The sequence below is a fragment of the Odontomachus brunneus genome, unplaced genomic scaffold (genome assembly GCF_010583005.1).
Source record: "Odontomachus brunneus isolate Ranch 3 - 2012 unplaced genomic scaffold, Obru_v1 Obru_scaffold_006, whole genome shotgun sequence".
In the NCBI taxonomy this organism is placed as follows: domain Eukaryota; kingdom Metazoa; phylum Arthropoda; class Insecta; order Hymenoptera; family Formicidae; genus Odontomachus; species Odontomachus brunneus.
This window is the reverse complement of record NW_022639456.1, coordinates 3,508,062-3,533,803: the sequence shown is the minus strand read 5'-3', so window position 1 is coordinate 3,533,803 and position 25,742 is coordinate 3,508,062. Positions and strand designations below refer to the sequence as shown.

Below are 25,742 nucleotides of genomic sequence, written 5' to 3'. Positions count from 1 at the left end.
TATATATATATATATATATATATATCCGTTATATTTGAAATATAAATCAAAATAAACAATCTCTCTATACTTTGTGAGAAATTTCAACATGTTTCTGTTTTGACAACACAGTATCTCTTTTTTATGATTATACAAACTTCTTTTATACATGAAAAGGAAAATATTCTAATAATTGAGAGATTATATATTAGATTAGTATGCTTATACAAAGCAAGATACATTATTGTCAATGTCAGTCATCTTTATAGTTATTGGATAGTTCCTTAGATATTTAAAAGTAAGGGAGGAGAAATCTGTTTTCTTTAAAAATTTATAATATAGTATCATTATATATATAGTATCACTTATTATAAATTTTCTAACAAGTGTTATCTTTCTTCAAGTATATATATATAATTATTGCTATACTTTTGAATAAAATTTTTAACTATGAGAAGATATTTATCAATATCTATTAATTTTTTTTTTAAAGTATATTTGAAAAATGATTCTTTTTCTTTGAAAAATGATTCCTTTTCAGTATAACTAAATTAATATATATTTTTGCTTGTTTTTCACATCATTTTTTAACTAAATGTACTATTTTCAGATACAAAATGAATAAATCACCAATTAATATTCTCCAAGAAATTTTAATCAAAGAGGGTTGTGTTCCTAATTATTCTTATATATTGGATATTTCTGAATTTAAATGTGAAGTGACTTGTAAAAATTTAAGTGCAATTGGCATAGGACCTAACAAAAAGGAAGCCAAATATAATGCTGCAGTAAATATGTTATCATTGTTGAATATTACAATATACTCAAAGAAACACAAGACTGGAAATAAAATACAAGATTTTAAAACTTGTCAACCGACACATAATACAAATGAACCAAACAATACAAATATGTTACCTCCATTAAACAAAGATACACAAACGTTTCCTGAATGTAACTATGTAGGAGTGCTACAAGTAAGTTATGTAATTTATTATATTTATATATCTACTAAGTAATTAATAGTTTAAGTAATATTGTTTTTTATGTATATACACAGGAACTTTGCATGCAACATCGCATAAGTTTGCCTTTATATGAAGTTGTTCAACAAAGTGGTCCTAGTCATATGAGAACATTTAAGGTAAAAAGCAGTGTTGGATCTCATGAAATGACAGGTATAGCATTCTGTAAAAAGGCTGCGAAACAAGAAGCTGCCAAGAATATACTACATCACTTAGTAGTTTCAAATATATTGCCAGAAGATACTTATAAAAAAATAGAACTTTACAAAAGAAAGGTCAATATAAATGATACAAAAGATATAAAATTGAATGTTAAAAATACCAAACCGGTATTACCTATTGAGAAACCAGAAATAGAAGAGATATCAGAAAAGGCTTTACCGACATATGAACTTATTTCTAACAATATAGCAATGCAAAACAGTGATAATGGTTCAGCAGTATTTAATAATAATAATAATACAATTAAGAATACCCAGATAAGTATCTACCAACCAAAGTCAATAAAAACGGTTAATGACTCTAAGCAAACATTAGAAAGTAACTTCAAGAAGTTGGATATAAGCAAGTCAATTGTTGAGTCAGCAATTACAAAATCATCAGAAAACGCACAATCGAACAACATTGAATCTAATTCTGACGATAAACAATATTTTGTAACTAAGAATGATAATACAAACCTATCATTAGTAACTTATAAGGATGAAGAACACAAACGAACAATTGAGGACGATTTACGAGAATTTAATATAGAAATATCAGATTTTGTCGAAAGTAACAAAACTATGGCTCTTACGGATGTATCGAAAAAAGCCTTATCCTTATTGGAAAACTCTAAAAAATACAAATCTTCAAATGTGTGTCTTACGGATTCTCATAATTTATTCAAAAAATTGTATTCTGATAAGATACCAGATGATTTAAAAAAAAGAATGTGTATCGTAAGCAAATATAAATTGAGTGCGATAGAGGATCTTATTGCAATAGAAGAAACGTACCAAGAAGTTCAAAAGACATTAGGGGTTACGTTAAACCAAGTCAACTATAGCAACAAGACAGCAGATGTTACAATAATATGCCTGCGTATGCTGTCCACACCAGTTATTACACAAATTGGTATAGGAACAACGGAAAATAATGCAAAGGCAGAAGCAATGTTTGCAATTATTAATACTATCCTGGAATATATAAAATAAGGCTTTTATGATACCGATTGCCCTTCAATAATGGAACAAAAGCTGTATATGTGATCTTGAGCAGTATATGTAATTTCCACAAGATGGAAGCAAAGCTGTATATGTGATTTTGAAAAGGTTCCGTTCAATACTATACATACATATAATTTTCTTAGATATGGAGTATTTGTATAATATGTGAAGCATTGCAAAATTAATATTGTAAATTTGATTTCATTTTTGTTCATAATTATTTAGACCAAATCGTCTTTACGATTTTTTTATATATATTAAGGGCTCTAATTATATTAATTATTATTACTTATAATCATTTTCCTACTTTAGTATCAAGAAATTAGTATCAAAAGATGCAAAATAAATATATGTAGGAATAACATTAAACAATACATGTAAGTATTATATTTACAATATATTTGAATTGAGAGGATTTTAAGATATCTATATATTTACAAATATATATATATATATAAATATATATATATATATATATATATGTATGTATATACACAAATCTCACACTACTCGTGTATATATATATATACACACACACACATATATATATATATATATATATATATATATATATATATATATATATATATATATATATATATATATATATATATATATATATATATATATATATATATATATATATATATATATATATATATATATATATATATATATATATATATATATATATATATATATATATATATATATATATATATATATATATATATATATATATATATATATATATATATATATATATATATATATATATATATATATATATATACATATATATATATATATAAATATATATATATATATATATATATGTATGTATGTATGTATAAATGTATATGTGTGTGTGTGTATATATATATATACACGAGTAGTGTGAGATTTGTGTATATACATACATATATATATATATATATATATATATATATATACATCAACATGATACACATATATATACATATATATGTGTACATATGAACGTATATATATTTTTCAAAAAAATCGACTTTTATTTTTTCAGTTTCCAAGCATATATATTGTAATTGTACTTGAAAATACTTCTATAAAAGATTCCAATAGATTTGTACAGAATTATATTTTATACTAACATTTTATATATTTTTTACTTGTATCGATACCATTTAAAATATATTCAACCAAGTTATCTATAACGAATTTTGTATTCCACTTATGTTTCTTTATCTTATCTAACACTTGGTGAAATGCAAAGTTCAAATATTTTTGCGGTTAATGGACCAATAAACACAAGTGTTTCTTGTAAAAAATTATATATATATATAAATATATTATTATTCAACAATATATATACATTATTTTTCTATCATTGCATACGGAGTTTTATGAAGTGATTTACAATCAGCAAATAGCCTTTCAGATAGATTTGTACATATAAGGCACATGCTAAGTAATATGCTACAAATTCAACAAGCCATAACTTTCATAAAAATAAAAATAACAAGATAATTCAAAAAGCATCTTGTAGCGGGAAATCTCTAGCTTTCGAACATGTACGCACGTTTTCAAATAAATTAATTTTTTGTGGTGTTAAGACTGATATAAAACGATATTTATGCTAAAATATCAAAATATTTTTATGGAGAGAGAGAGAGAGAATTTGTCGAGTTATATCATTTAAACTAAACATCACGCAACAATAATATTGATCATTTGAAAGCGCGAATTTTATTCTTTAATTTGCGTATAAGATTGTAATATGATTATTTTTTCACTAAGTTCTTTAACAGTAAAATACAAATAAGGTAAATGTCCCAATGCCCGGACATGTACCTAATTCTGGACACTTATTATTTTGAATATTTCTCTAAATATTTCATTTTTCAACGTACACTAAATATAAATATTAAATGTATATATACCAGTATGTATGTATTGTACGTTGAAAGTTGAAATATTCATATTCAAATATAAAAATAATAACAATGTCCGAAGATTGGTACATATCCGGGCATTAGTACATTTACCTTACTCTTAGTTTTTATCACATATTTACAATATAAAACAATTAATAACTTTCATTTAAAAAATGTATAAAAAGCCTAAAGATATCTCTTTAAAATATATATTTTATTTTTAATAAAAATAATTTTCCCAATATAAAAACTCACCTGAAAGTTGTGGATAACAATTAAATAATCACTATTTCTCATTTAAATCGATATATTTTCTCCAAAAACGACAACAACGTTGCATTAATAGTACAAAAAGTAAACACTTCAAATTCTTTAACACTTTTTGAACGATTTTGGTAGTATCAATTTTGTCAAAGTTACAACTTTTAAAATTTTGCCTATTTTTTGTGATAGAGTCACGGGACAACTAGCCCGCCGTTAATTTTCAAGAGTATGCGGGAATCATAGTGAAGACCTCTCGCGAAGAACCACGAAATACGCAGAGACATTTGATATATTTTGATAAAATACGAAAATACCTAATCACAAATAAAAGGAATCAGCTTTATTGAATCAGCTTTATTTAGCAGTATTTGTGATATTTAAAATCAAGAGAAACATCGTAGAGGACTATAAAACATTTTTTTGAAAAAAAAAGTCGAATATTTGAGTAAATATTCGAAGTACGATGTCTCCCACCCCCACACACACGAGTCTATATCTTATTACAAATTTTATTTATTACAAAAAGCCTAAATACAAAATTGGGCTCCCTTAATATAGCATCCTTGCCATTTATACAAGAAAGATGACAAAAAAGTAAAGTGGTAAGCAAATATAGGATGCTTCCGAAATACCCAGAGTTGGGTCGAGTTGAGTTAGTTCCACTATAGTATATGTAACGGATACTATAGTGGAACTAACTCGACTCAACCCTGGACATTTCGGAAACATCCATAATGTTGGTAAGACAAAATACTGGATGCATCCAATGGCTACATTCAGGAGAAAGCAATTCAAGGAGCGCTTATCACTCAAGAAGTAATTATCACTCTTGATTGGTACATACTTCTAGATCTAGTAAGAACTAAAATAATACTCCAATCACACAATAATCACTAAGTGCTCACTGAACTGTTTTTTCCACTGAATGCGGCCAATGATATGTTATAGCCGTATCATACTAGCGATTCGTGGCTGCGATTATGTTTTTTGACCAATGAAAAAAGCGGTAATAGCTAGCATCTTCTTTCTGACTGGTCAAGAGACATTAGTTTGTCGCGTCGCATGCCCCAACGTGCTCCTACTCGCTCCAATGCACTCTGATTGGTCCGCGTGGTGACGTAGCCAACCAGAGTGCGTTGGGGTGAGTAGGAGTACGTTGGGCATGCGACGCGACAAATCTATAATCGCAGTCGCAGTCGCTAGTGTAATACGGCTATTATGCAGGATTCACACTGCGTCCGATGTCCGACGTACGACATCCGATATCCAATAACAGAATAGTTTTCTAACAGAGAATTCAACTCTCCATTGGAAAGCTGTTCTTTTATTGGATATCGGATATCGGACATCGGACGCGGTGTGAATCCTGCATTAGATAGACTTTTATTTTTTGAAGTAGTACAACACAACAACGAATCAAACGGTTTTTTAATTTCAAATATTATTCAACGATAGATGTGTGTATGTATTGAAAAACTTTTTATTTTCTTATAATATAATCTTTTTATTTATAATTATAATATGATTAATCGATAAACCAGATGATCTTTATTTATACTGATAATGTTATACATACAATCTTACAAACACACGTAGCATACTAAATTGTGAATTCAACTAACCGCACGCGATCATCGCTATTCTGTCAAAGAAAACAGCACGTAAGAGCAATGGGACGAACAATTTACGCTGAAGAGCATCTTCGCACGTATTTAGCATCTTTAGCGAAACCAGATGGATATGTGATAGGATTGATCTTGGGACAGGTTTGTCTTTTATATTTGTTACATATCAATTAAGTTTTACAACTCATTTTTCATAACATATGTGACGAGAGAGTGACAAGTGTTACGATTTGTTGAAATTCAATCAAATTACTTTAGAGTATTAATTACACATGTGTATCTTTTAAAAAATTGTCTTATTCTTTTATCATTGTATCTTAAATAGAATTAAAGGTTATAAATTTAATACTGCAAATGTATAAAGAATTATATTGACATATAATGTTGTCTGATGTATTGTTTGCCTCTATTTAATGTTATAGAGTAGTGGACAGAAAGATTACATAGTACACTTAGCAAAAACACCACCTCCCCTTGATAAAAATATTGTCGAAGAAACTTTAATCAGTTATGCGACAACTGCAGAACAGGATGCAACTGAGACATATATTAAATATGTTAAAGATATTCCCATGAGCTGGGTGGCTGATCATGCTAAACATGTATGTGTACAGTTTCCATAGATAGAATACAATTAAAAATAAGATTAAATTCAATTCCCTATTTTTATAAATTGTTTAATTATTGCAGACAAAAGTTACAATATGAAAAAAATACAAAGCTCAAAAATATTAAAAATTGATTAAACAAAACTATATGGTTTATTAACATTCTTCTTTTTCAATTATACAATCAACTTATATAATTACAATATCTAGGAAATATTTAATATTCTATGATATATAATATTACAATGCTCCAATAATTTAGTTAAAAACAAGAATCTAAACAATTTAAAAAAATAAGGAATTGCATTCTTAGAAATAACTCAGTATATTATATAGAGATGAATATGATTATATTGTGTTATATTTCATTTACATGCAATATATTTCATTTCAGGTTACAAGAATGTTGCCTGGTGGAATGTGGGTACTTGGTGTTTTTATTACAGGACCTGAGGATACTTTAGACATTACCAGCAATATACAGAAGCTTAAATCAGTTCTTAGTGCAATCCACAAGGCCCTTTCATGCAATAACAAGCATCTTTATGGAAATAATCAGGATGAAAAGCTTATATTAGCTTTCAACAGTGTCACACAAAAGTATGCAGGCTTGGATATATCTCATCAGATTTAAAGAAGTTCTACATTATATCTTAATTGATTTAGCAATTAAATCCTTATCTCCAGATATACTTGCAAATCTATAGATGTTACCAAAGATGGCATATTAAAACCAGCTGACTGGAAATTTCAAGAGAAAGCAACCAAGTGGCATCAGCTAGAAGCTCTTGTAGATTTTGACAGATTGTATTTTACAGATGCAGATAAAAATCCTGAGACTCTCAAGAGGCAATTACAGGTGGATATATTATTTTTAAATGCAAGTACAATAACTTATTAACCTCAAAAACTGAATAAATTAAAGATACACTTTTTTATAGGCTATCTTGACGAGTGTGGCAGATTTGATCGATTCTTCACTCGTCGTTATTGAGGAAGAAGTTAGGCCACTGGAAACCTCATTAGAAATAATTTGCAAAAAGAAAAGAGACAATAAGGAATGTAAAAGTAAAAAGAATGATAGCAGTAACTTCTTTCAAGTTAGCTTGTACATTCCATGTGTGAGTATAAATGAGTTCACTCAGGCACTATAGAGACAATTACAAAAATAAATTTTAAAAGAGGCATTTTGCTAACTTTATCTTATTAGTTGCAAGATGATGCTAATGCAAACATAAGAGTGACATCATGCAGCGCATCGATACGACTAATTGGGCAATTAGTCAGTAGGACATTTGTACATCAAAAAGCTAGTATCGCGGAAGCCAATATGGCAGTAAGGCAAGATATAGTAAGATCTCTGGCAAGCAGATTGGAAATGCACTGGGACAGTTTAATAGAGGAAGAGAGTGGTTCTCCCGAAGGTAAAGCCGACACGACATACGATGTAACTTAAATCTAGATTTCAGTATTATCTTTCTGTTCACTTGCAATTCTTTATTCAGAGAACATCACATTACACGAACCACCGAGAAGAGTGTTAATAGCGTTACCGGAAAATAAAATCACGTTGTCAGATTATCTATTTCCTGGCGAAGGGCCGCAGGAAGCCTTATTGTCGTTACAAGAACTGCTGGATCTAGAAGTGCAAGAGAACCAGGTGCAAAAGGAAGTTGAGTTGCAAGCTGGTAAGTGGAGCTGTAACATTACGTTCATGGAGATAACATAAGAGTAATCTTCATACATACATACATATATGTATATATATGTGTGTACATATATGTATATATATATGTACACACACACACACACACACATATGTGTGTATATATATATATATATATATATATATATATATATATATATATATATCATTACTTGGTCACGATTAAATTTTTATAATACAGATCCTACAGAATTCTACTGCCAGAGTGATGCCAATAACAAATCATTGGACCATGGTACTGATAAGACCAAATTTCATCAAATACTGGTTCCTTATATTGGTCTATGTGTTGCATTCTTCATTGTGACAGCAGCTATTATTATACATGAGCTTATGTAATATATATTGTATTTTTTATAAAAACGCACATATAAGATGTAGATTCACGATAAAATATTTTTAATTTGTATCTGTAAAATTTGAGATGTAAAAATATTATTATAATATTTAATACACTTCGATAATTAATAATAATATACATATATTGTTTTTAATATAATATTGCCAATGCAGTGTGTCTATTTTCTTATATAAAATGTAAATATTTTTATATCTATGAAATTATATGATAAATCATTTTTTGAACATGCGACATAAATTATGAATTTAACTATTACTAAAATAAATGGTGTATGTTTTGCGTCGAATTGTTATTTTAATACAATAAAACATTACAAAATATTTTTAACTTGCATTATATTATATGGATTTTATTATAACATCTATATCATATATACATATAGTATCATATACATGTCTTATATACAAAAGAATAGCACTTCTAGTCTTCAGAATGGCAATTCTTATATTATTAATATATAACAAGTACTGGTATTAATATATTCTTCAATATTACTCATATGAATAGTGTGTAATTGCATAATAATGTCAAAAATTAGATAATAACATGCACAATTTTTTATACAAAATTTATTGATAGATCAGGCAGTGGTAATTCTAACGTTTAAAAGCTATTAGCTGCATTGCTCAAATAAATTCTGCAATTATCCTTAAAACTATGCTAATGTGTATGAAAAGTTTATTTACAAAACTTTTTACACTGTACATGGCAAATCCTGTTAAAAAGACAATACTTCTAAGAATATCAGGAAATGCAATGGAAATATTCTTATAATTTCTACATATTTCCTATAATAAATATTTGTTTAATTATATTGAAAACTACCCTCTCTTTAATTACTTCTCTCTCTTTCAAAATCATTCAAACATTTACTTCATTCTCTATAGTGCAATGTACTTTGATTTTTATTCAGTGCAAGCACAAACAAGTGCTAAAAACTTTATTTGTACACACGTGTTAGTTATTGACTTTGTATACATATAGTAAAATCATTAATATAGTATGTATATGTATGTTTGTGTTGTGTGTGAAATAGTGCAAAATATATACATTTCTCTAACGATCCTGTGTGAAGATGTTATTATAAATTTAAAATTTTAATTTTTCTACATGTAACATTAGGCAGCAAATTACGCTCAAATTTGGGTGAATAGTAAAATTAAGCATGTAGTATACGAATTCTTTGTATCATTATATATCTTCCTGTTAAGTATTTTCGGCAAATATTGTAATATAAATAATTAATTAATCAAAGAGTACCATTAAAATACTTTTCGAAATCTTTTTTTAAAATGTTGCGATTTAATTAGAACCTACATTTAGTAACGTAAGATTTTCGAAAAAAGGAAACGATGAATAAATACATCACAAATTAGCATATGCAAGTGTTATAGCTGAGGGTGAAATAGGTGTGATTATATAATAAATAGCCCAGTTGTTGAAAATGATGCGAACGTTTACAATTATTTGTACTTCAATTATAGCATAAATTCGGCCGTTTTAGTTACGTAACAATTCACCGTAATTCTGTAAAGCACTGTAAATTCAAATTCCTTTGGAAATCTTGAAGTTTCATTCTACCGTCCTCTTACAAACAAAAATCTACCTTGTAAATGACAATTCACTAACGATTACATCCGCATAAGATTATCGTACGCGCGGAATTAATCTCGCGAATGAAGACGCAAAACGCGCGGGGTTACGTTTCCTGCTTCAATTTGCAGCGAAACGCGTTGGGGACTGCACTTGTTCATCGGACAAATCGATCATTCTTAATCTTTATAGTTCATGAAGAACAATCGGATTTTAGACTACACCCCCATCTTTATAAGTCCCGCCTGACTACCTCTACCAACGCTTGCGTCTTCCAGCGAGTCCAGGTCTAAGGCAGACTCTATCATAGTAGTGTCCTGCAACAGTCTGAGTCTAGACGCAGATAATGGGGTTGTCACCGCCGGTATGGAAGATGTATCCAGAGCAGAAGAAACCACGACGCTCTGACGAGGAGGCAACGGAGCGATTTCGTCGATATCAATTGGTGCTATGTTGAGAGACGCTAATGGTACTTCGTTGGTAACAAGTTGGCTTATACTGTTTGTAGTACTACCTAAAAGCAAAATTGACAATGACGTGTAAGAGTCTCGGTCGTCCGCGTGATCGCATGGATAAAGTGCACATACAAAATTAAAATATAAATTATTAGCATTAAATTGCGAAAGACAAGATTATTACGAAAACCTGTCTTTAGTGCTGGAAAAAAAGAAAAAAAATCAAACTGTATTTTACAATATCGTTACTAGGAAGGTGCAGCGTTGAGCCTTGTGTTTCTTACGCACAAAATGACAATAGTACGAGCATAAGCTTCTATAATCTTAATTATCCAATCGATAATGCACGCCGATTTTCAATATATATTAATACATATATATATATATATATATATATATATATATATATATATATATATATATATACATATATATATTCCTATGTACAACACTCTAACATAAATCTACATATACTACGTGAAACATACAGTTGCGAAAAAATCTCTCTTTATATAAACAATATTTCCACTTGTGCATAATAAAACAAAGAAAAGTGTAGATCAAACCAAAAGCCCCTTCCGATCTTGGTAAATTAAAATAAGCGTACACATTGTGAAAGTTTAAACATTATATATCATATTAAATCTCTCGTAGCTTTCCATAAAACAAAAACAAAAAACTCGATACAATTTCCACGTATGTCTGTTGACTTGTAATTACAAACTAATCTTATCCTACCCATAATTAAAGCCAAATTATAAACCAATCAATTAGTCACAAACCATAAACCCTATAAACGATACAGTGTTTCAAAATTAGTTTCGTAAAAGTGTAAAAGAAACACGTCGTGTGATTTATTAATGCTGGTGTGAAGAATCCGTTCATTCGTATATATTAAGACATACACTCAATGGCGATCAAAATGTATAAAACGAACTTACCAAATAGTATGCTCTGAGCCCTCGACAGGACGTAATTTTAAACAATAAAAATACAATTTATTGAATTATGCTAAAGTTTTACTAATTGCTAAAAGACTTATGTGTATAAATATATATTTATACCTAAAAAAATTCCTTTCTGAACGAGATAATTTGGCGTTCACAAAAATTATATATATTAAGAATATTCCTTCGCATGTTATAAAATTTTATCTATTTTTATGATAACAACGAAGAAAATTATATAATGCGCGAAATTTCCACTTATTGGAAATATTAAACAATCTTTGACCGAAAACACATTGAAAAAACAAAGATAGTTTAGTAAATATCTAGAGAATTCGATAGAACTCGCATTTATTTCTTATCCCTCTTTCAATACATAAAACTGAATAATACTGAATAATAGAATATCTAAGAAAAGAATATACTTTAAAAAATTCATATCGATTAAACATAATCGGTATGTGTCTAATACCTTAACTCACTTATACATATACCACCATAACCATAATATACATATTATCCTTAAAATAAAGGTCTATGCATAATGCAAAACGGTACTTTCAAAAAATAAATAGATCTCTTTTTCGCAACAATTAATTTCAACTTTTTCTTGATATTTGTATATATATAATTTTTTCTTTTTTCCAATTCCCTATTAGAGGAATCGAGAATAATCATACAACCATTTATATACAAAGTATTCCCTTAATGTGAGATTTTAAGAAGAGAGGACGAATAATGATCTAATTAAAGCTTTCTAACGTTATGAGTCCACGATTTCTTGTTCTGTGGTAAATATATTAATTATAGCCCCGACTTTTCCTCCGTATTACTACGTAATCGAGTCAAATGTATTCGAGAAATGTATTTCTGTTCTATAATAGACGTTAAATATCCTCATTGTCACTCAATGAACTCATAATAAAACGTCGATTCAAGAGATCCTCCTCTGTACTGTCGCTTGGGCACAACGAATTCTCCGCATACGACAAATTATTGGTTAATGGTCCAGAGCCGAATCTATTGACTACAAGACCTATCGCGGTCTGCCCGATGATCGGTATCCCGCCCGTGCCCAATATTCGCGCCGGCAGAATGTTCTTCGATATCGGATATTTCAAGGTGTGATCGGCACACCTCAGGTTGTTGTACTTAAGCGTATGCGGAGACTGAGTTAGCCGTAACGGATCCTCGGAATAACACTGAGGAAACTTTTGCAAATCAGTGTAACCGTTCTTATCGCTTATCTTGTAACGTAAGGGATCCTCGGAGTATCTCTGAGGATACTTCTGAAGGTCAATGGCGTACTTTTGATCGTCCACGCATTGATCGTATATTAGGTTATTATCCGAACATCTATGATATTCCTCTCTACATCTATGAGGGTACTTGTGTAAGCCCTCCTCGCATCTACACGGGTATTTCTGAAAGTCCGGATTTATCCGATCTACTTCGGTATATTTAATATGTTTCACAGAATCCTGAGAATAATGTTGCGCCGGATACGGCGGCGCGCAAGTGTCATTTATGTATTGGCGCGGATATTTCGGTAGGTCCTCGGGACAACGTGCGGGATGCCTTAAGAGAGTTAACTCACCGTTTATTGACTCTATTCTCGGAGAATGTAGACCGGTGACTAAGTTGTTCATCGAGTCCGTGAGTTCCGTACTGGGACTTGTTTGAACCGTTGTGCCATTCGACTGTCGTAATAAATAAAAAGAAAACGAATACATACTTATTATCTACTCGACTGCATTAGCAAAACAAGAAAGTAAAATGTATACTTTAACTACCTGAGGCTGCACAATCTTGACAGTACCGTATGTCTTATTATTAGTAATCACATTATCATCACCAACTCTTTCTTGCTCTGCGCGATACTCAGGTGTAACTATTCCTCTTCGATCTAAAAAGGCACGACACGGACATAAATCTTCTCGATATGATACAAGATAGATGATACGATAATATATACAATTATATTAACTTTCAAATGTGTATTCGTGCGATTCGTGTGTATCGGCACAGATTGATATTATACATCTATGAAAGAAATCTTACCAATTAAACTAGGTGGAGATGGCCCACATAATACGTAAAAACAATTTCCGCAAATGTTTCCTTGGCTATAGGGATTAAAGCTTTCCTGTCCTCTTTTACTCGAAAATGACCCTTTAATCTATAAGAACAATGGTCTTTAAATGACATTATCCATATAATTTATACGTGATTTTGACAAACGTGCTTACATCTTCATTAGTTGTTTGATTACTCGTAGTTAAATATGTGTGGAAGCCAGCAAGGCCCAAGATACTCCAAACAGAAAAGAAACATATCACTCCTACGATGACACTGCTTGGAGACGACCGAAGAGCTTCCAAAAATGGCTTGTCATCTTTCGTAACTACAATCAACGAGTAATAAACGATGCAATATATCATACGTTAGCTTTCTTGATATGTTTGTGTTTACTGACTCGCAAGCGACAGTATACTTACGCATAATTAAATGTGTGACTGCACATGCAAATATGAAAACGCAAAGAAACGCCAGGGATACTATAAAAGCATAAAAATATCTATAGTTCCTCCTGCCTACACAGTTACCAACCCATGGACAGTGATGATCAAACCTCTCTGTAAGAATATTCACCTTTAAGATCGTTCCATACGCTTGTTTAAATTAGCGTCACAATATTGCTGTCACAATACTAATACTGATACATATTTGATAAATGTGAGAACAACCAAGTGTTACAAATACTTTCAAATATCTTAAGTTTAATAGAAACACAGAAATACATACCTACACAATTGTCACATAGACTACAATGAGAAGCTCTCGGTGGCCTGAATATTTTGCATGTAAAGCAATATTTTAGTTTCACTGGTTGTCCTCTGACTAAGACTTCTTTTGTTCTGGGGGGAGGTCTATATGTTTTGGAGTTACCATTGTTAGGTACCTCTGCAGATTTAAAAAAAAAAACATTTCAATTTAGTACTTCAGGAAGTTACAAATGAACAGTATTCTTTGCTGTATTCAAGTATTATTAAAAGTATAGAATAATTAGAAAAAGAGAGAAAGAATTCACACATGCACATAAATATACAATTGCATCTGTACCAATTTGTTGCTCAATATAAGCAGCTTCGTCAGGTGTTGCTCGTGGAATTACTCCAGGGTCACTGAAGCTTGTACGAAACAGAGCAGACATTACAAATATAAATAATAAACCTCCTATCACTGGTATTGCTGGTGTTATATGTAGTGCCAAAAATGGACAACTGGAAAAAAGAAAACGTTCCAAAATTCACTTCTGTTGCTGTGCATACGAGAGAAAGAGAGAGAGAGGGAGAGAGTCAACTTTTCTTTCCACACAAAGTTTAAGAAATTATCTCAAGACACAAATGCTCATTCGTGATGTATCGTACTCGAGTTGTGAGCCACAACATATATGCTACGCAACCCCACTGGTTCTGCCAATGTAAATAAAACGTGACGCATGAAATCGCGATGCTTACTCAAAGCCAAAGAACAATCCGCTGGTTCCGGCGATGAGACACACGGTGACATAGAATACTCCAGTCTGCGGTGCCATCATCACTCTCCCATCGCAACAGAAACGATTCCTGCCCGGGAACAGCTCCCACTTTCGCGTGACGTGAGGCATCTTGCACGAGGGTAAAGTTCCTCTCACGTACTGTCATAAATGAGCGTGAAAATCCCGCTGGACGATCGCTGGCGACTTATCACAGTCGTGAAACTGTGCCTCTTCTTGGAAGTTCTCGCCCGCGAGCACGAACAAACATGTTTCATCTTGCCCCGAAGGTCTTCTGTCCTCGAGTCATAACACGCTGCGACAGGCAGCAGCATCCGAACGCGATACGTACTTCCCTATACTAATGTTTCACTTCGGAAAGACGTTCAAGCCGCCTGTTGAGCTCCACGGCAACAGCGACGCTCGACTTTTTGCGAACGGGCGAGTCTAAAAGAACTCGATTCGCGAACTTAACCTAATTTTCTCAATCCGACCCACAGTCTACAGGCAACCTGGCGAAACTCGCGCGCGCACTGAGTCGCATGAACTCGCATACGGAAAAATCGCAAACTCACTTCCAGAACGAATCGTCATCGTCCGTCCATAGAGGTCACCGACTTCGACAGCGTTCGCTGGAAGAAGGGTCATAACCGCGGATTCGTCATCGTCATCATCGTCGTTGTCGTCGTTGTCGTCGTCGTTGTCGTCGTCGTCGTCGTCGTCGTGAAGGGAAAAAAGAGCCTTCGTTAGTAAATTGGGTCACCGAGGCCTCACTCGCGAATTCTGCACCAGCGCTGGTCGATCGTTCACGGAGCCCGTGACGTGCACTATGTCCCAGAGAAGCACCGCATCGTCTTACATCGTCGTCGTCGTCGTAGCCGTAGCCGTCACGAAGCCGCCGCGAGCGATGATAATAACTCGCATATTTACAGAATTGCACTGTTGTGAAAGCCGTCACTGGTCGTCGTGTTTGCTCGCGAAGCGCACCCGCAGCGGCCTCTCGCGGCCAGAGCCAAAGCGCCACGTGACTCGGCGTCACGTGACTGGGCGGCTCGAGCGATCGCGATTCAAACGCTCGTCGACCTTCCATACGGATCGATCATCGATCATCGGTATATTCTCACGCACTAGCCGCGGATCGGCCCTTTTGCGAATAACATGTAATCGCATATTGTCCAACTACGGGGATGATCAAGGTTTGAGGTTAATTAAGGTAAGAGATTTAGTCACGTGGGAAACGAGGACAATCGCGGAGATGAGGTGAATGTATGTGAGAGGTAAGACAAACAATGGCGACATGATAAGGCGCGTCTTAACCGCTTTTTCTCGTAGGGTCATCAGGCAAAAAAGGCGTCTTCGAAAGGGTCTCGATCAGCGAGCGCCGCGAGATTGATTATTTAATGGTAGGGAGGGCGGCGAGAGCGACTTATCGCCCCCGTTGCAAAATGGGTCGTCGACGCAATGCGGTACGTCGCCGCGCACCGGCTGCACACGTACACATCGCTCGTACGGACACGCACGCGACCAAGGAAATCCTGAAAATCCCATCGTCGGCGCCATCTTCGAGTATCCTCGATCGTGAGATTTCCGCGAGATGAACGACAGAGGTCCGAGATATATAAATGATCTATAAATCCTTGGACGCGTCGTGCATCGCGTGGAAGCGTGTTGCGACGTGTTGTGTCAGTGACGGACATACGCACACACGTAGAAGAGTGCCCAGCGACTCCGAAGACAAATACGTCGACGAGGTGCGTACGCGTTGCGTTTGTAAAATATAAAAACGCCGCGTTGTTCTCGAATGAATTGTTTTTTAACAATTAATCGTCATTCCGCAACGCAACGCGTGTTCATTTCGCAATTTAATCCTATACCTTTGCCGCAAGATCGATCTCGAGCCGCTCCGCGCCGTAGAGGATCGAGATTGCGATCAAATAGATATCATCGCGATGTACTTTTCGCAAGCGATCAATTTGTTTTCAATTTTCAACGCAGAAACACTGCGTCAGAGTCTACGAACGGAGGAAGAGGCGTGCGCCGATCCCTCGTGCGAACGGTAGATCATCGAGCGGCGGGAGCGGGTAATCGATACTTGGCGACAATTCACCAGACATCCTGTTTCTGCAAGGCAGAGCTTCTCGGCGGGGACGGGAACGGCGCGAGAAAGCGAGCAGCGGTTCCTGCGGCGGGATATCAACAGGCATCGAGAAGTTAGCGGATGTGTGATCGTTGCGTATCTGCGAAGTCGACCTCCCTCTCGACAATTCTCTCCCGTTGAGCCGTCGTATCTACAGTGTCGAAGGTATAGCCGAAGCAACGGCGGCGGCGCCGGTCGTGGCGGCGGCGGCGAGGGTCGCCTCGACGACGAGGGGGTAGAGTCGCGGGACGGGTGAGGCGCGCAAGAGTACCCGGCGGTGGGGTATGAAGGGTAGGTAGGTAGGTAGGTAGGTAGGAAAAGCGGGAGGGGTGGATAGGGGATTGGGAGGGTGCATGAATCGCGGAGCGGGCGGATGGACGTACGGACGCAAACGCTGAAATCAGCTCGGGCGATCGATGCGATAAATGGATGCGTGCGATTGGTAGCCGGGAAAATCGATGATGAACAGGGGGGCATACCCTACCTACCTACCTACCTAGCCGGCGAAAGCCGGCGAGCCAGCACGGCCGCACCGCACCGCGCCGCGCCGCGCCGGAGAGGATGGAGCAAAGACCGAAATATCGATTTTTAGGCCCCTACGCGGCGGTTCGTTCGATGCTCGTATCTGCCCCGTGTCCCGTGTCCGCGCGAAGCGCCTTTCAAAACACCGACGACGCGCGCGAGATACGCCGCGCTGTGCACGCAGCCTCGTCCTCGTCCCCGTCGTCATTGTCGTCGCCGTTGTCGTCGTTGTCATTGTCATTGTCTTGGTGGAAGCATAAATTGCTCGTTGAAATTTACGATCGAGTGGATCCCCGTAACAACGTCATCAAGTGTGCCGATGTTCTCAGGTAAAATCGCAACTGCGAGTCGGTCTGGCCTAGGAGGGAAGGAGTTCACCGCGACGCATTCTCTCACGCTCTTTCTCGTGGACGATGATGATTCACGAGGCGACACGAGTGTCGAGAGAGCGAGCGTAATCGCGAAGTCGGTCCTCGAACGAGCGTAAAATCAGTGTGGATCCTCGATAGCATAGATACACGGCGGAGTGTTCCCTCCCGGCGCGTAAACTCGCGCCCTGAAGTAGAAGAGCACCGTGAGATAAGGGGAGAGTAGTCGACGTCGGGAGAGGGTGCGGGTGAAGGGTGATCGCTGCATCCTTGGCAGTGGCGGCGGACGAATAGTAAATCGTGACCGTCACGGCCTGTAACACACGCATCACGATTGAGCTGAGCGAATTCGATTAACGCGCGGCGAGATACCGCGAGATCGGGAAATCGCGCTGGCGGCGGCGGGAGTGACACGGCGCGCGACGAAGTTATCACACGTTGCGACTTATCGCGCTGCATTGATCTGTATACTCGCGCGGGCGGGCGACGACGACGACGACGACAGAGTACCACCGCAAACGTGACCAAGGAAACATTTGACAGCTCATCCCCGGAATGGAGGACTAACGATCGGCCAGAGGGAGCACAGTCGGCCTCTCTCTGTCTCTGCGTGTATCCGATTCGCTAGATCCATTCTGCGCTCGTCCGTTCTCACTAGATCACGGAGACGCTTCGCTATTCTCGCAAGAGATCGCGAGAACCTTACATTCATGTAAGGGTTGATCGCGGTTAATACGACGACGGTTAGCTTCCTCCCGCGCGACCGCCTTTGCAGATAATTATCCGCAATCGCTAATCGCGGCGATAGATCGATATAGATAGAAATGCGCAAGACGCCAGCCGATGAAAGATAGAATACTAGTACCGCGTGATGAACCGTCGGGAATCGGATGTCATCGGAGAAACGAAAATGATACGTGAAAGATTTTTACAAATTCCTCGGCTCCGTTTGACGAATCGCGTCTGACGTTTAACGTAACGTCGGATAAAAAATAAGACTTGCGAGATTGTGTTCGGCGGTAAATGCGCGGCGCCAACGACAACGGCGATAGCGACGACGACGACGTTATTATCACTTATACATGCCGTATATAATAATTCGGCATCAATTTCGTCTGATTCAGAAAAAATGGCCATCGCCGCGTCGGACTATCAGCTCAAGTGGCACAGCTACGGCGAGCATCTGCACAGCTCCGTCGCGACGCTGCTCCACTCGGAGTCCTTCGCGGATGTTCTACTGGCCACGTCCTGCGGCCGGCATGTAGCGGCTCACCGATTCGTCCTTGCAGCATGCTCGTCGTACCTCAGTCATATTTTCCAGACATGTCACTTCGGCGCGAATACCAATGCCCCGATAATCGTGGTTGGTATTAAATCTTACCTTGAAATATTTTATTAGGTTGGTGCAAGAGGTTTGTCGTATTTGTCAAATAAAATAGAAAACAAAATCAACCAAATTTAAAGGATTAATCATTTTTTACGAATAAAATAAATAACATCGAATCGATTGTCTTTTTAGACTCTAACTTCTATCTTCTTTTTAATATCCAAACTTCTTATAAGAATTTAAAGGAGAATGGCATACTTATTGCATCAACATAATAAGAGCATTCTGTGCTATCCGAGATATTGTCATTCTTTCCTACAATTCTCAAATTGCTAATCCAACGTGAATACTTTAGGTATTGCCTACGGAGATTGGATACCGCACACTGAAGATCCTGATACAGTACATGTACAGCGGCGAGGCCACCGTGGCAAACGATCAATTAGAGGGTGTTTTAAAAGCCGGCGATATCTTACGTGTGCGTGGATTGTGGAGATCAAACGGTAGCAAGAAGGAAAACATACAGTCGAATAATCAGAAGATCGAGCGCGACAAGAAGGAAACGTCACAGGTGACCGGGCAAATACAAAAGATCAAGCTGGTGCAACCGACTATGGAGAAGGTAGCCGAGAATGCGCAACAGGCGGCGACAGCTCAAAATAATGTACAGCCTCAAAAGCCAGTCGAGAGGAAAAGCACCGAGGTAACCACCGATGAGTCCAACGAATCCGAAACGAAGAACGTCTTAGAGGAGAACAAAAGTAACGAACAGAACAAGAACAAAGAGAATTTCGAGGTGAATGGCAAGAAGAAGAAAGCTGCTAACAGCGACGTCGAGTCGAACAAGTCCAAGACCGAAAGTGGCGAAAACGTGAGGCAATTTTTAGGCTTGGATAAAATAATGTGATAAAACTTTCATCCAACAATGTCAAATCTAATATTTTCTCCTTTTTCTCTTTCTAGACCGAACTAAATCTGGAACTGTTAGTAAAGGACGAGCCGATCGACTGGGAAGAGTCGATCGATCCGTCAGAATCGCTCACCATAGACCATGAGATCGATATCAAACCAGTGCGTAAAATGAATACAACTAATCAGTTTTAATGTAGTGAAGATTAAGTGTGCAATATAAAATAACGAGTTCTCTTACTTTTATCATAGGAAATCGTACACAGTGCAGACGAAGATGGAGACCTAGAGGAGGAAGAATATACACCACTGACGTGTGATATGTGCAGTCAAACGTTTAACAGGCCGTCCGATTGGGTGAGGCATATAGAATTCACGCACGCTGACATGACCGAAAATCGGAGAAAGAAACGGAAGGTACGCTCTCGCATCTTCTATGCGCGTGATAATGATACGCACGAGATGACTTGAAACGAAGAGACATTTTCAGGACGACATGAACGATGACAGCAAAGACTTCCCGCCGTTGAAGTGCGATTTATGCGGTAACATGTACTCCACGCCGCAAGAATGGGTACGTCACATACAAACGGAACACACAGAAGAGCAGCTGGCCTTGATGAACAACTCGGCGCCTCCCAAACCAAAAAGGGTTCACAATCACCAAAAGTTGTGCAACATATGTCAAAAGGAATTCCCCAGCCACGCCTCAATGGTCATCCATCAGAGAACGCATACAGGAGAAAAACCGTTTCTCTGTTCCTACTGTAAAAAAGGCTTTAATGTAAAGAGCAATTTGCTAAGGCACCTAAGGACACTGCATGACAAATACGTACATCCTAGCTTGTACGGGAGTAACGGTAGCACGAATGCTTAAATCCCCTTATATTTCTTTCCGGCGCGTGTATGTTTCTGTTTGCATGGCTCAGACGTGGATCATACAGATCATACAGTATCGTTCTGTAAATTCAATATTATGTCTGTAGACTGATCGCGTATCTATACTGTATAACGTATTTGGATGCCAAATCGGATTTACGTGATGACGAACTAAATGTCGAGATCTGTGTGAGTCTCCACTGATAAATCACTGAGCGTATCTTAAAAACTTCACAATGCATTTTGGAGAGAAATCTATACAAACTATTTTTTCTAAAGAGTAGTAATCGCGTTCTTTATATACGATAATCTTCATTTTAACGATGTATAAAATAATAGAGCTCCTCTCGTTAGTCACTTCTCACTTGAGTTAAAACCAGAAAGCAATATCAGGGTTTTAATACCAAAGAGGCTGAGTAATATTGCCAAAATCTCATTTTATTGTTCTAAATCTTTTCCCTCTTCTTCTGTAATGTAGTGTGCACGCATAAAAAGAAACGTTACTTGTTTTATTAAAAATTTTGTTCAAGTATAAAAGACAAACGCTGAACAACTATTTCTAGAGATCTGTCGAGGAGTGCTTGCGTGTAAAATAATTCTACAGTATAAAACAATATTTAACGCGATTAATTATAATTATTGACTTCATTATTTAGTGATTATATGAAATCCAAACTATTTAAGATTTAACTGTATACTTCTAGGCTATTCCATCCATGATATCCCTTTTATTCCCTCAGCTCGTAAGTTAATTATGTATTTTTATATTAAAGTAGCTTATACACAAACGTATAAGAAATAAGAGGTTTGCATTAAGCAAAAACTTGGAATTTTTCGATTAGGCTAGGATATGTAAAAGTAATATATAATTCAAAATTTATCAAATTTTGGAAATATATTGAGTTCTTCTTATATATAAAAGAAAAAACAATGCGATATTATCAAAATACTGTCACAGTCTCTGGAACAGTAACAATGTGAATATTGATTAAGAAGATGACACCATTTTGCTATACTAATAATTGTGTCACTCTACCTATGAATTTTAGTGTCAATTCTGCATTGCGCTAGCACTGTGACGAGCCAAATGACTTTTAAATGTAAAATTAAAGTAATATATTACCTTAAAAGTACTCTTTTAACTTTGCCTTGTACCTCAAATATAAACATATCGGGATACTTAATTTTCTCATTTAACAGAATATGTATGTATGACATTATCTTCTTGGAATTACAGTTACAAGCCAGTTAATCTTTTTTCTAACGAAATAAATATGGCGATGTTAGAAACATTGGACAAAACATAAATTTAAACAATATCATAATACGGTATAATAGCGATAATTATAAAATTTATCGATACATCAATTCACACCTGACGCTATTTTAATTTTCTTCCTCGTCATCGATCTTGGGTGCCAGATAATACCTGATGTGTCCGATATCGCCGATCTTATATTCACATACAAGAGGAACATCATCAGACATAGATAATTGAACTTGATTACATAGAGGACCAGCTTTCACGAAACAATTCAAATAACGACAAGCAAATGTTAATTTTACTGGTTCTTGCATGTTAATTATTACTGCTTCCTCTTCGTTATCTGCGTCCGCAGTCTGCGCTAATTTGATATTAGCTGCAAAAAGAAAGAAACAATATATGTAACACAATTATATATGATCTATATGTACATATATTATATTAATTATAAACATGATACAAATCTCAAAATTTTTATATTAACTATATAAATCTCTGTATATATAAATACATCTAGCATATCCTACATAGCATTTGTGTTTGGTTATCACAACTTGTGTTTCTATCAATGATAAAAATATAAACAGAAGAAAGTATACACAAGATATATGACCTTTCTTCAAAAGACCAAGAGACACAAATATTTCAAATATATATTCTCTATTTGAAATCAAATTATTCAGTGAGTTTGCATTCGTTGTAGCATAAACACAAACTCTAGAAGACTTTTGGCTCAAGAAAATGGCTAAATCGATCATAGATTACAACGCAAACGTAAGTAGATAAGATATAAAAAACTCATATTACCTCATATTTTTAAAAGATATAAGAATAAGAAAACTTACCTGAGCCATAATCACCAGAAGCACTGAATTTTATACCTTCCTTTGTACAAGCAAAAGTTATGGATTCTCCAAACTGACTCAGATCTCTACATATACGTGTAAACTCCCCAGATGGCATTTTGACCACACATGAGTACGAAGTTTCCTATGAAATCATTCATAAAATAAAAGCATTAGATAAAAGCATTGTAGGAACATTGTCAAGTTAAATCCACATTATTTTTAGATATAAGAATCTTACAGGAATGCCAAGATGCTCCTGGTCCATATTAATCAACTTCATTTCATATTCTGCGAGCTTATCTTTATTTGGCGATTCAAATATAAAAATAACAGATTCTGGGTTATCCCAGGCTCTAAGGGTCACCGTGTCTTCGGCACCAGCACATCGCAGAATCTTTGACATGCTAAAAAACATTAAGTTTGTTGTAACACACAGTTGTAAAAATTGCCTCAATAATTTAGCTGAAAAATAGCTCTAGACCCTATTTTTTGTTATATTTTCTGTACTTTCTCATTATTCTTTTTCCTTCATATTTTAAGTATATATGTCCCATATGACTAATGTTTATTCTTTCAGTTTTCAGTTATAAAAATTTTTTTAAATTTGTCAATTCCAAAATATAACTATGTGAACTGTAGTAATTAATATCTTAGTGATTAAAGAATAAAATTCACGATTGCGATCAAAAAGCTCTGAGTTTTCGAAACATTTGCAAATTCTGCGAAATTTTTATATGGAAATTAAATGGACACGAATTCCTTTTTTTTTATAGATACATCAAAGGCCTAATTATGTATTAATCGTAACATATTAATCGTAATAATTATGTATTTATCGTGGTGAAAATTACAAAAGTAAACAAATTCATATCTAGATATTCACCAATAAAGTGATAAATATTTTGCTAAATTCATTTATTTTTGTAATTTTCACAAAATTTCTACGAACACGATCAACCCTGTTTCATTCGAAGTGTAGAAAGTGTAAGCTATAAAGAACAGATCCTACTTCTTTGTCTGAGAGCCTAGTCAGCCAACGCATAACCTCCAAATCTACGAGAAAAACTTTTCTTGCCTTACCAACTGATACTCATACCCATCGAGAGATTCCGATCGCAACGGTATTTGTCAAAACCATCGCTCCTGAGATTTAAGGAAACTAACGAAACGTGCGCGTTGTCCATCGCCTGGACCTGAATCCCCGAGTCGGAACATTCGAACGTTGCCTCGGTCAAGAGATCCTTTACTGCATCCAATACCTTCTTCAGAATCGCACTTTGTAATAAACGTGCCTCAAACATTGTGCTGATTTACGTTGACAAATTCTACAATCTCAATTATCGATGAAATAAATTGATTGGGTCGGTGCTCACACTAGAACGACGCAACAAGTATTCTCGCGGCTTCTTCAGGCAACAATTACCCGCGCTTTAGCGGCAGTCGCTTTCGAAAAGGAAGTAGATGACGCTCGCTAGTTATCGAAAGCACATCCGGTGTTCAATCCTTCGTAGCACTTTCATAAAATCCTTCGTAGCACTTGATTTTTTTCATTTGTTCTTCATTTTCTTAATAATGTCTGTGAAATATTAATTTCATTTTGAAGGCGAAAAGTATAATACAAGTAGAAAAGACAAATTTGTATCTTACCATATTTTATCATACAGTATGTAAAAAAAGTCAATCTTTTTTCTTTTTAATTTACATTTGTACGCACAAGTCATTACTTACAGGTTTACTTGAAAGAATAATAGAATAAATGTTATATTTTTGTAATATGGTAATGTTCGAATTTGCTAATTATAATTAACATTAATTTATAAATTTGTATTTACAAACAGAAACGTCAGAATAAGCACGCGAAATAATCGTTTGGTTAACTCTCTTCAGATATTATCTTATTACAAAAGTTATTCAATAAAATAATGAATTACTACACACAGAGTACATAAAATAATAATTTTAATGATGCAATAGCTCGTTACATAATATCTCTCGGGTTTATTTAAACGCGCGTCTAAGCTTTATATCCAAATTTATTGGAAAAAAAATTATAATTACAAAATGCTTAAGATTCCCAAACTGTAGCCATATTCAATATTGACGTGATGAGAAAGTGAGAAAACATGATAGTGTTTTTTTTTTATTTCTTCTAATTAATGTAAGAAATGGGTTTCTTCATATGTTATCACTGTATTCAATATAAACATTATATATATATATATATATATATATATATATATATATAT

General features: G+C 35.2%; 6 protein-coding genes across 14 annotated transcripts in view; 4 read left to right on the top strand and 2 right to left on the bottom strand.

Moving 5' to 3' along the window:
• LOC116853423 overlaps positions 1-2,284 on the top strand; it is a 3,091-nt gene extending 807 nt beyond the window's left edge. For 3 of the 4 annotated variants that reach the window (XM_032834514.1, XM_032834509.1, XM_032834503.1), the window contains 2 exons: positions 590-956; positions 1,040-2,284. In XM_032834514.1, coding sequence (XP_032690405.1) covers positions 597-956; positions 1,040-2,200 — 1,521 coding nt within the window. In that variant the 5' untranslated portion in view covers positions 590-596 and the 3' untranslated portion in view covers positions 2,201-2,284. Of the gene's footprint in view, positions 1-131; positions 278-589; positions 957-1,039 lie in introns of those variants that run through there. The other variant, XM_032834522.1, reaches the window with a different exon arrangement.
• A 3,429-nt stretch (positions 2,285-5,713) lies between these two features.
• Positions 5,714-8,826, top strand: LOC116851246 (protein odr-4 homolog). Its single transcript, XM_032830501.1, has 9 exons — positions 5,714-5,850; positions 6,041-6,155; positions 6,437-6,616; positions 7,017-7,222; positions 7,310-7,481; positions 7,564-7,743; positions 7,833-8,046; positions 8,128-8,310; positions 8,530-8,826. The coding sequence occupies exons 2-9, from the start codon at positions 6,060-6,062 to the stop codon at positions 8,685-8,687; spliced, it is 1,389 nt and encodes a 462-aa protein (XP_032686392.1). The 5' UTR covers positions 5,714-5,850; positions 6,041-6,059; the 3' UTR covers positions 8,688-8,826.
• Positions 8,827-9,027: 201 nt separating this feature from the next.
• Positions 9,028-16,204, bottom strand: LOC116851223 (palmitoyltransferase app-like). Of its 3 annotated transcripts, none has more exons than XM_032830451.1 (9): positions 15,226-15,374; positions 14,828-14,988; positions 14,510-14,668; positions 14,203-14,340; positions 13,954-14,108; positions 13,766-13,883; positions 13,498-13,610; positions 13,302-13,404; positions 9,028-10,816 (listed from the first exon to the last, which is right to left on the bottom strand). In XM_032830451.1, exons 1-9 carry the CDS (start codon positions 15,372-15,374, stop codon positions 10,521-10,523), a joined length of 1,392 nt encoding a protein of 463 aa, XP_032686342.1. In that variant the 3' UTR covers positions 9,028-10,520. The 3 variants fall into 3 exon arrangements, 2 of the variants coding, with proteins under 2 accessions (XP_032686342.1, XP_032686335.1); XR_004379552.1 differs by having other exon boundaries at positions 10,671-10,816; positions 11,699-13,404; XM_032830444.1 differs by lacking the exon at positions 9,028-10,816 and having other exon boundaries at positions 12,592-13,404; positions 15,226-16,204.
• Positions 16,205-16,383: 179 nt separating this feature from the next.
• LOC116851233 (zinc finger protein 436-like) lies at positions 16,384-21,735 on the top strand. Of its 4 annotated transcripts, XM_032830468.1 has the most exons (8): positions 16,384-16,519; positions 16,575-16,993; positions 17,238-17,544; positions 19,394-19,632; positions 19,952-20,467; positions 20,560-20,667; positions 20,758-20,922; positions 20,996-21,382. In XM_032830468.1, exons 4-8 carry the CDS (start codon positions 19,399-19,401, stop codon positions 21,380-21,382), a joined length of 1,410 nt encoding a protein of 469 aa, XP_032686359.1. In that variant the 5' UTR covers positions 16,384-16,519; positions 16,575-16,993; positions 17,238-17,544; positions 19,394-19,398. The 4 variants fall into 4 exon arrangements, with proteins under 4 accessions (XP_032686359.1, XP_032686368.1, XP_032686349.1 ...); XM_032830477.1 differs by having other exon boundaries at positions 16,384-16,993; positions 17,375-17,544; XM_032830458.1 differs by lacking the exons at positions 16,384-16,519; positions 16,575-16,993; positions 17,238-17,544 and adding an exon at positions 17,900-18,230 and having other exon boundaries at positions 20,996-21,735.
• A 1,024-nt stretch (positions 21,736-22,759) lies between these two features.
• LOC116851259 (proliferating cell nuclear antigen) lies at positions 22,760-24,797 on the bottom strand. Its single transcript, XM_032830525.1, has 4 exons — positions 24,577-24,797; positions 23,735-23,900; positions 23,494-23,638; positions 22,760-23,024 (listed from the first exon to the last, which is right to left on the bottom strand). The coding sequence occupies exons 1-4, from the start codon at positions 24,795-24,797 to the stop codon at positions 22,771-22,773; spliced, it is 786 nt and encodes a 261-aa protein (XP_032686416.1). The 3' UTR covers positions 22,760-22,770.
• The window catches only part of LOC116851251 (eukaryotic translation initiation factor 4E-1A-like), a 9,093-nt gene continuing 6,681 nt past the window's right edge, over positions 23,331-25,742 (top strand). Inside the window, exon 1 of the mRNA XM_032830511.1 lies at positions 23,331-23,422. Within this exon, the coding sequence (XP_032686402.1) occupies positions 23,390-23,422 (33 nt within the window). The 5' untranslated portion in view covers positions 23,331-23,389. The remainder of the gene's footprint in view (positions 23,423-25,742) is intronic.